This window comes from Rhagoletis zephyria, unplaced genomic scaffold, assembly GCF_001687245.7.
Source record: "Rhagoletis zephyria isolate East Lansing unplaced genomic scaffold, Rhagoletis_zephyria_1.1 Rzeph_scaffold_01967, whole genome shotgun sequence".
NCBI lineage: Eukaryota > Metazoa > Arthropoda > Insecta > Diptera > Tephritidae > Rhagoletis > Rhagoletis zephyria.
Window position 1 is genome coordinate 33,933 of NW_016159051.1, and position 10,876 is coordinate 44,808.

The 10,876-nt window shown below is 38.7% G+C and overlaps 1 protein-coding gene across 1 annotated transcript in view; it reads left to right on the plus strand.

The window, feature by feature from the left end:
* Sry-delta (Serendipity delta) overlaps window positions 1–10,356 on the plus strand; it is a 15,062-nt gene extending 4,706 nt beyond the window's left edge. Inside the window, exon 2 of the mRNA XM_017619826.1 lies at window positions 8,987–10,356. Coding sequence (XP_017475315.1) covers window positions 8,987–10,299 — 1,313 coding nt within the window. The 3' untranslated portion in view covers window positions 10,300–10,356. The remainder of the gene's footprint in view (window positions 1–8,986) is intronic.
* The last annotated feature ends 520 nt before the right edge of the window (window positions 10,357–10,876 follow it).

The window sequence follows — 10,876 nt, forward strand, 5'->3', positions numbered from 1 at the left end:
ACAAACGTACCGACCTTTAGCTATCTTTGAATGAATTTTTTTATTCTTCTGTAGGTGTGTTTGTGAGTGATCTCCTCCTAAATGGTTGTACGGATTTTAACGAAACTTTTTGTGTATTTGAGTGGGTCTCTGGATGGTTTAGTTTCACAATTTAATCCGACAGTTGGCGCTGTAGTTGAGTTATTACTAAAAATCTTATTTATGATCCGATTTGGCAAATGTTTTAAATATGTATGCAATACTATTGCAAAAACGTGCTGCGAGGTGGTGCTGAAGTCGAGCTATTACTAAAAATAGCCAAGTGAGAAAAGGGGCCGTGAAGGTCAGATTAAATCGACCTGTTGCACCATTGAGTATATCGAACGCTCCTGCGTTGCAATTGGCCCAATGGATGTGATTTTCCAATATTATTATGCGTTCAAACTTTTAAGGTATTTCGTCTAAAACAAATATATGTATATTGCATTTCTGTAGAACAATGATTCGCACACATTTTGAAATTGCCACCTACTATACTGTAAAGCTTTTAGGACATTCACTATAGAACCGGGTCATTGTTGCCGCCAGGGAGTGAAAATGAAATGCCGCACAACTGGAGAATTTCAGGAACGGATATAACACTTTCCTTAGGTTATTTAAAGCGGCAAATGACCACCAAACCTTAAACGTGAATTGTTGGTGAAAATGTTGGACCAAAAAGTTTCAATAAAATATATAAAAAATTTTGGGCGGGACGAAGTTCGCCGGGTCTGCTAGTAATATTTATATAGTTAAAATCAGCGTAAAAAGTACTCGCAATCTGCATTTTTATTTTTTCTATAGCTGAACGGTTGGTTATCTTGATCTATGCCTATGTTTTTCGTAAAAAAATAAGTAATTAACTATATTAACAAATATGTATGTTTATCGGAAAGACCATAAAAATACCTTTAATTTGGCGTATAATTTTATATAGTTAGGTTTAAGTACAACTGCCAGCAGTGCAATAAAACAACTGTATTAATGTGATATGTTCTCTGCAAAAGGTGTTCAGCCCCTTTGGGTGGGGTTTAGTAGCGCTCACAACTATATCGGGCTATTCCGTCCAAAGGGGTGGCCCAATCCAAAAAAAAATTCCACACACTTGTATTCAAGGGTCTACGCATTATTTTAACACTTAGTTTTGTAAATTTTGGTCACTAATTTATTTACAAATTGGGTTTGAAATATGCCATTTTTTTTATNTTGGTCACTAATTTATTTACAAATTGGGTTTGAAATATGCCATTTTTTTTAAATTCGGAAATTAGAGTACATTTATCACTCCTATTCTCCTTAAATCAGCCACTTCACCAATACATTTTTGTATTCCCCTTCACTTTACACTTAACTCGATTAGTTATAAATTGCTTTACGACTTGAATATTAACCAATTAATCACAATTCATTAAATAAAAACACCTTCAAAACACGACAGGCGGTTCTACGTACCGGAATGACTCGGGTTTTACCCGATCAAGGGGGTGTTGTTTCGGCGATCTAAACCAGTTTAGGTCGGCGAAGTATCTCAGAAGGTGTTCGTCCATAGGGCTTCATTCGCTACGTATTCGTCTACTCAGGGCTGGCATCGAGTCAAACCCAGGGCCAGAAACCTATACCTGCTATGTATGCCAGAGACGAATACACCACAGCTCCACCTCAGGCAAGAGCAATGCTTGCGAGGGGTGGAGTCACCTTAGAGTCTGCTCTGCACTACGGACACATCGGCAGTGGACCATGTCTTTTGTGGCCCCCTGCTGCTCAAACAGAGCAGCCTCCACGGCTAACCCCAGTCCACCTGAGCAGTGCCACTCAAACACCACAGCACAACAACCCACACGCCGCCGCCAACAACTCTTAGTTTTTCCTTCAATCTGCACGGTATGTCAGACCAGGATATTCCGTAATGTGACATCAGTCAAGTGCAACACCTGCCTTGGCTGGTGCCACTTTAGTGCATGTTCAGGTCTGCGCACCACGCGTGACTGGATGAGGAACTTCGAGGGCTCGTGTTGCGCAGCACGGTCGCAAACCTTAACCGCGACGCCACCCACCACCACCACAGGGCAGCAACCACCTCAGCAGCGCACACAGCCAATGGCGACACGCCAAACACACATCTCTCATATCCCGCATTACCACACGTCTCCCGAACCACATGAAGCTACTTCAATTTAGCTGCAACGGGCTTCAGAGCAAGATCGAGGAGATAACCGTCTTTATGGGAAGGCATGGTACACTGATAGCTGTGGTCCAAGAGACGAAGTTACAANCCACCACCACAGGGCAGCAACCACCTCAGCAGCGCACACAGCCAATGGCGACACGCCAAACACACATCTCTCATATCCCGCATTACCACACGTCTCCCGAACCACATGAAGCTACTTCAATTTAGCTGCAACGGGCTTCAGAGCAAGATCGAGGAGATAACCGTCTTTATGGGAAGGCATGGTACACTGATAGCTGTGGTCCAAGAGACGAAGTTACAAAGCAATTCAACATTGTTGAATTGTGCAGGGTACAACGTGCACCGTCGAGATCGCGAGCGAGATAATGGTTCATCACGCACCACACCGTGCAGTATCGTCTTATCGAAGCAGACATCGACCGCAGGGATACCACCCTGGAATGTCAGGGCATTGCTATCCGGTCAGGCGTTGTTGAGCTCGAAATATTCAACGTTTATATACCCCCTGTCACCTGCTGCCCGGCAGGATATCACCCTGACGTAGGTGCGCTCCTCAGAGGTGAAAACCGAATGGTAGTAGGTGACTTTAATGCGCACCACGATCTTTGGCACTCAAGCCTGTCAAACGATCGTAGGGGAACCGATTTCGCTGAGCAGATAAGACGATTCTACATTCTGCATAATGGACGACGACGCACCTACCAGGATTATGGGCAGCTGCTGCAGCTCGCCAGACATAACAATAGTCAGCGCTGGTCTGATAAACAGCATATCACGGCGATCTATGCTGACCTTGGCATCAGACCATCTGCCCATAGTCATCTCGATCGATAAACCAACCGACTTTGCTTCCGCGGAGCATCGAACCTATATGAATTTCTCCAAAACTGATTGGATAGGCTTCGCGGAATTTACTGAAAACACCCTGGCGAACGAAAGTTCCGCAGGGCTGTCACCGCTGATGCAGCTCGCTTCGTACCCGCAGGATGCATCACGGACCCACGTCCAAATTTCCCTGCATGTGTAAGACTGACTTGAGGACTAAATTGAGCACTGATATAGTTGCAGCAATATTATATACAAAGCAAGGCATAAAAAATAATGGTGATACTTTGTTTGAACCGCAAGAACAAATGTACCAATTGAATTGGAGAAAGTAATTAATTTTTATTCTAAGTACCAATGAATAGTATGTAATCTGCAACAAGAAAACTTTGAGTAACTTGTTCGGATTTTGAGGATTTTTCATTTGTTTTTGAGGAGTTTGGTATTTTTTTTGTGGCAACACTGGTTTTGAGCCAAATGTACGTTTGGCGCATGCGCAGGTTTTCTATGTATTTGTATCTGTAAATACCCTGCAGCGGGGTCGGTTACAATTGTCGCTTTCGTAATAGTTACATTACTAGTTCCAATAGCTTATTATGCTCCAGGTAGTAAGAAATCGAGCTATTGGTTACATATTACACCTTCTAAAGGTTATTGGTCGTTTTAATATGATATTTAGTGCTCCCTTATTACATAAAGGAATTTGTTATTTATCATTTAAATACAAATAATAAATTTTGAATACTTTTCCATGTTCTGTTACCCTCGTCTGACCACCAGGCAAATATCGGACTGAAAAGTGCCAAAATAAAGTAATACATATATAGATATCTCTTTTTACGTAACTACTACTTTTTAAATTTTTTTGGTTTCTTTTCAAATATGTTTATATGGGGCAATTCACGTCAAATATCCCCGCGCCCTGAGCGGTGCAAAACAAGTACTTTTCGACTAGCTGGCAAGCAGATAGAAAATGGGAAAAATAATTCGAAAACTTTGATTTCTATAGATTTTTGTACGGGCTATACGATGGTACAATGCGTTTTCCAAAATTTTTCCATTTTCATGGTGAAAATTCTGAACGAATATTTTTTTACTATTCCGAGTGATAAAGCCTTTTAGAGCGCAGCGCGCTAATCTGCTAGCCGTGCGAGTCATAATAATAATGTTATAACTTTGCAACCACTTGATGTTTAAATCTAAAACTTTCGCAAAAATTTCCTTAGATAGTCATTTACAATACTGTTTTAAAACTAAAAATTTATTTCAAACTTTATAACACAACTTTTGCATTTGAAAACAAACACCCTCTTAATTCATAAAAAAGTTATAAACCTGTAGTTTTATTTGTACTGAGTATTAAAAAGTTGTGTTGAACTTAAATTCTTTGGAATAGTTTGTAGTTTATTGCATGATAAAAACATAGCAAGGTAGAACCGTTCTCTCAATTTGTCGGCCATGATTATTTTTTATTTTTTAAGTTTGCCAACATTTTAAAATCATATAAAAGTGAAAATAAAAAATTGAAATTGTTCGAAATTGTTGTTGCTTGAGATTGAAAATGAAAATGTGTGTGTGAGTTTGTGAGTAAATTTAAAAATTAAATTGTTTGGAAACGTCAAGAATTTTAAAAGTGACTCTCAGCGGTTCTACCTTACTATATTTTTATCATGGTTTATTGTATGAAAATTTCAAATCGATCGATACACAAACGACTGAGATATATCGAGTTTAAATGACAATTTTGTTAAAATTATCATCAAGAATCAGTTCAGCGAAATAATAAAATTTCAAAATAAATAGGAAAGACAAATCTTAATTTGAACAAATCGTCGCCTGGCTTGATTCAAAGCGAACATTTGAAAGCACACTTATGTACATGTTGTGCCCACAGCTAAGTGCGCAAAGATGCTAGCTACAATTAGTTGCGGCCGAAAGTGTCCAAGTTCAAATCTCACTATGCATGCAGTACATATAATTTAGAATTTTTATTTTCGTTTTTTTTTTTTTTTTTATTAAAACGTATCTGTAAAGTGCACAACGAAAAAAAAACTGGTACTTTTACAGGCAACAAGTTACACAGCGGGAGTAAATTGTCACCTCCTAGGACAACTCTATGTTAAATGCGACAGTAGAAAGCATGGGTGGTAGTTTTGCGAGGTACCGGTATTCGACTCCCGACTCACTAGTTCTGTACTAGGTTTTTCCGCTGCAGGGTATATGGGACAAATACATTGACGTATCCTCAGTAGCACTTGAATAAACTTGAAGGGGATTATTTTTCTCCAGGGTGGTTATGCCCCTTTGTTGAAGATGTTGACTTATATAAACTGAAACTTTATGATGAAGTATTAACATTTTATTTTAAAGCTACCTGGGGCCTATTGCATACATGCAATTGTCGATTTTACTATAAACTTTCACTGCCAGAATTGTTGGCGAAATTTTTTCTGTTTCCTATACGCTTGTAGGCAATTGTGAAAGTTTTTGTAAAACGACAGTAATATGGGAAATTGTCGACAATTGTGCTGGCAATTGTCTTCTTCTTCTTCTTTTTTGGCGCTGTAACCGCCTAAGCGATTTTGGCCGAGTTCAGCAAAGCACGCCAGTCATTTCTCCTCTGTGCCAACTGACGCCAATTGGAAACACCAAGTGAAGCCAAGTCCTTCTCCACCTGATCTTTCCATCGCAGTGGGGGCCTCCCTCTTCCTCTGCTACCACCAGCGGGTTCCGAGTTGAATACTTTCAGAGCTGGAGCGTCGGTGTCCATTCGAACGACATGACCAAGCCAGCGGAGCCGCTGTATTTTAATTCGCTGCACTATGTCCATATCGTTGTAAAGCTCATACAGCTCATCGTTCCATCGTCTGCGGTACTCGCCGTCGCCAACGCGTAAAGGACCGTAAATCTTCCGCAAAATCTTTCTCTCAAACACCCCAAGAGCCGCCTCATCGGATGTTGTCATTGTCCATGCTTCTGCGCCATATACCAGCACGGGCATGATGAGTGACTTATAGAGCGTGGGTTTCGTACGTCGAGAGAGGACTTTACTCCTGAATTGCCTACTCAGTCCAAAGTAGCACTTGTTGGCAAGAGTGATTCTACGTTGGATTTCAATGCTGACATTATTATCGGTGTTAATGCTGGTTCCCAAGTAAACGAAATTCTCTACTTTCTCGAAATTGTAACTGTCAACAGTGACGTGGGTGCCAAGGCGCGAATGTGCTGACTGTTTGTTTGATGACAGGAGATACTTCGTCTTGTCCTCGTTTACCACCAGACCCATGCGCTTTGCTTCCCTATCCAACTTGGAAAAGGCAGAACAGACTTCGCGGTTTTTGTTACCGATGATGTCGATGTCATCGGCATAAGCCAGCAATTGCACGCTCTTGTAGTAAATTGTTCCTGAGCGGTTCAGTTCTGCAGCTCTTATTATCTTCTCCAACATCAGATTAAAGAAGTCACATGAAAGGGAGTCGCCCTGTCTGAAACCCCGTTTTGTGGCGAACGGCTCGGAGAGGTCTTTCCCAATTCTGACGGAGCTGGTGGTATTGTTCAACGACATTTTACACAGCCGTATGAGTTTTGAGGGGATGCCAAATTCAGACATAGCGGCGTATAGGCAACTCCTTTTAGTGCTGTCAAAGGCGGCTTTAAAGTCGACAAATAGGTTGTGAGTGTCGATCCTTTTCTCGCGGGTCTTTTCCAAGATTTGGCGTATTGTGAATACCTGGTCTATGGTGGATTTTCCAGGTCTAAAGCCACACTGATAAGCCCATACGGCTGGCAATTGTACCTCTGACAAAAATGACGCGACTATAACGACAAAACCAAATAACTCCGTCGGAAAGCTTTCACAGGAGAGTTTTGTAAACTGATTTAAGAAGTGGTGACAATTGGTTTTTATGAAACAAAACAACCACTAAACTGTCGAATTGTCACTGACAACATAGAAAATACCTGTCGTTACAAAGTTATCACTGACACTTTATGAAATAAGCCCCTGAAAATTCAATAGCCGATTTTAAAATTTTTAAAATGATTAGCAATTTATTATTTTAGAATTTTTAACTCAAACATATCTGTAGCATATCTAAAGCCAGCTTCTCTTCCATACGAAGACAGATGTGTGTATCTCCATTTTTCACTGAGCACTCCTTTTAGTGCTGTCGAAAGCGGCTTTAAAGTCGACAAATAGATGGTGAGTGTCGATCCTTTTCTCGCGGGTCTTTCCCGAGATTTTGCGTATTTTGAATACCTGGTCTATGGTGAATTTTCCAGTCGTCAAGCCACACTGATAAGGCCCAATCAGTTCATTGACGGTGGGTTTCAGTCATTCACACAATACGCTCGATAAGACCTTGTAACCTATGCTTAGAAGGCTGATTCCACGGTAATTGGCGTGAATGGCGGGGTCGTCTTTCTTGTGGATTGGGCAGAGCACACTTAAATTGCACTCATCGGGTATTCGTTCATCTGACCATATTCTGCATAAGAGTTGATGAATGCGCGTAGGTAGTATACATTCCAAATATGAAGCTTTTCCGTCCATAACTACGGGTCTTTTAAATATGTCAACACGCGCGCCAACTAGCACATTAATTCCAAGTCTTGAGCTAAGTTTAAGGTTAAGCGATTTTCTGGCTAAAACCTTTAGAACTGTCAAATGGCAAAATTACACTCTCAAACGAGAGTAAGAAAATAATTATAACGATGATTTTGATAATAAAAAAAGCAAAGAAGAGGGAATGTTAGAAGGAATGTTAGAAAAAATTTTAGACAAAAGAATAAAACAAAATACAATAAATAAATTATTATATGTGTAAAATATTAATGGTGGCGTGTAAAATTAGTATTTTTAATACGAATAATGTAAATTTCCCATCGCGACAGCAATTATTTAGTATTTATTTGATTTTAGTATTTATTTGAAAAAAAAATAGTTCGATTTTAATCACATTTAGCGGCGTTCATTGTGGTTTATATTTTATCTTTAAAGTTTCTCCTCTATTTACAAGAATAATCGATAAGTCAGAGTTGCAGACGGAGAAGTTGTTTTTTTTAATAATAATAATAATTATTATATTCAAAAATTTTTATGAGCTTGAGGCCGTTTAAAGTGAAAACTTATTGTGGAAAAGCAACAATAATTTGAAAAAATGGTAGAAGTGATAGCTATTTCGGAAATCACCACATTTCCTCATCAGACTTCTTTCAGTAAGATTCGAACCGACGATCACCACTGACTCAGCCAGTTGATCTTGAGTCCGTTTTCCACAATAAGTTTTCACTTTAAACGGCCTCAAGCTCATTAAAATTGTTGAATATAATTGTTATAAGGCCATAAAAATAACAATAAACAAATAACTTAGGGACGAGCACACCTAAAAAGTTAAACATTCTAATAATAGAAATATTAACAAAAACCAACAAACCGGATATCCGAATACGGCAAAGTCTCTATCCGGCACATCCCTAATTTGTACATATGCAAACATACACATCTTCAGCAGAATATTCTGGCTGCGTTTCTTTATACATTCCGGATAATCTCATTTCACAGCCGGAATAAACAGAATTTGAAATATACTTTAATAAATATATCACCAGGAACGTTCTAAAGAATAAGTAAACAAAAAAGTTTATTCCAAACGTTCAGAATGAATAAAGAAATGCAGCCTCTATGACGGGATAAAAAGAATGCGTTGCGGTTATCCGGAACGTTCTAAGGAATAAGTAAACAGAAAATTATATTCCAAATGTTTAGAAGAATAAAGAAATCCCCATTTTCTTTTATGATTTTTTGCTTAAACGCTAAATCTGCGAAATAGGTCAGTACGATACCCTCTTTCAAAATTATTCTGTGATTATTCTGTTACATACAAAATTTGAATTAGTTGGACCCTATAATTATCGAAATATTATTTAAATAAACATATTTTACCTTTTCAGGTAAATCGACATCACAACTTGATCTTTCTGAGTCTGCGGGTACTATTCGAGAGTTGACCAGCGAATATTGCTTCCTATGCGGCAAATCAAGCAAACTTCTAAACCAAACATTCCAAAATATTGAGTCATGCAAGGTTCCGGCATCAGGAAAACCAATTCAGGTCGTATTGCAGCATTTGGCTAACTGTGTCAAAACAAACTTGGTGTTCCAAGGAATTGCCAGTATTTGTTCAGAATGTTGTGATGAATTAGCCGAATATGACAATTTAATGGTTAACTTACTTTCTTTTCAAAAGCGTTTAACCGAACGCCTTCGGTCAGTTTTATCTGGGGAGCTTAAATTGGAGCAAGCTGACTATGATGAGTCAATGGCAGAAGCTATGATAGTTGAAGATGGCCAGATAGAAGACGCTTTTAATCCAGAGTTAGATGCAAAAGAAGAGTTTATCGAAATCGGCGGTAATGACGAAAATGTTGAGAGCAATGTTCAGGATGAAGACAGTTTTCAAAGTGAAAAGGGGTTTGATGATGGTGATGATGATGATGATGACAATTGGGCTGTGGATAACAATTTGGGCGAAAAAAGTCAGGAATGTGTTATTTGCGGATTGATATTCAAGACTAAGTCCGAACTTAATAGACATATAACCTCGGCTCATAATGTAAAACAATTTATTTGTAATATTTGTGGCATAGTGCGAAGGGACGAAGAATATTTGGAGCTGCACATGAATGTGCACGAAGGTAAAACTGAAAACGAGTGCCGTTACTGTGACAGGCGTTTCACTCGACCAGTTAATACTTTGCGACATATGCGTAAACATTGGGATAAAAAGGAGTATCAGTGTGAAAAATGTGGCGAACGTTTTTCTTTAGACAATATGCTTTACAATCACCGGATGCGACATGAAGCCGAAGAAAACCCATTAATATGCAGCATATGTAACCAATCATTTAGGTCGCGAAAAACTTACAATCATCATATGCTTATTCATAAGGAGGATAGACCTCGACACCAGTGCACACATTGCTCAAAATCTTTCACCGAACGTTATACACTAAAAATGCATATGAGAACACACAATATTGAACTGCCATCATGCCGGTCTCGAGCATCTCAATTGTTAGATGAGCAGGAACAAAACGAAACTAAGGAAGCTGTGTCAACGTTAATATCAAAATTTGAAACTACGTCACCCCCAAAAGAGCACCGATGTGTTATTTGTAGCCGAATATTTGAAAATAAAGAGAACTTGGAAAAACATTTAGAAAGCGATCATGACGTTATCTTGGATGATCAACAGAACCAATGATTTAAGTATAATTTTGATTATCTGTAAAAATACGATAAAAATACTGACACAAATTTTTTCCATTGGTGTTATTACTTCAAGCGGTATACATACATATATGCGCAATTCTCACAGGCTTCGAATTTTTTTGTGAAATAAATTATTTATTTTAAATGGTGAGGACATGTCTGTTTTTTGTGATTTTTAGTATACGTTCCTTTAGCTGCTAGAATGCAACATCCAACGTGGTGGAACCTTTTAAATCAACGCAAAGTGGGTGTATTTTTAGTACGATTTCGAAAAATTTCAAAATATAACTTTTATGACAAGGTCAAGTTTGTTAAATCGATGATACAAAAAAGAAGGTAGTTTCAATAAACAACTTTTTGATTAAGAGCGTGTGTGAATCGGTAACAAAGTTCGCGGCGAGTAAATTTTTAACAACTATGAGGTGAATAAAATTTCAGTAGCTCAAGAGGCTAGTGAAATTTTTGCCAAATGCATAGAAAATTTTGACAATCGCAAGTGGTGCACGAGGATCATAGATCAATAGTATATTGTACAACAGAGCACACACGTATTTGGCTAAATTTTCCAA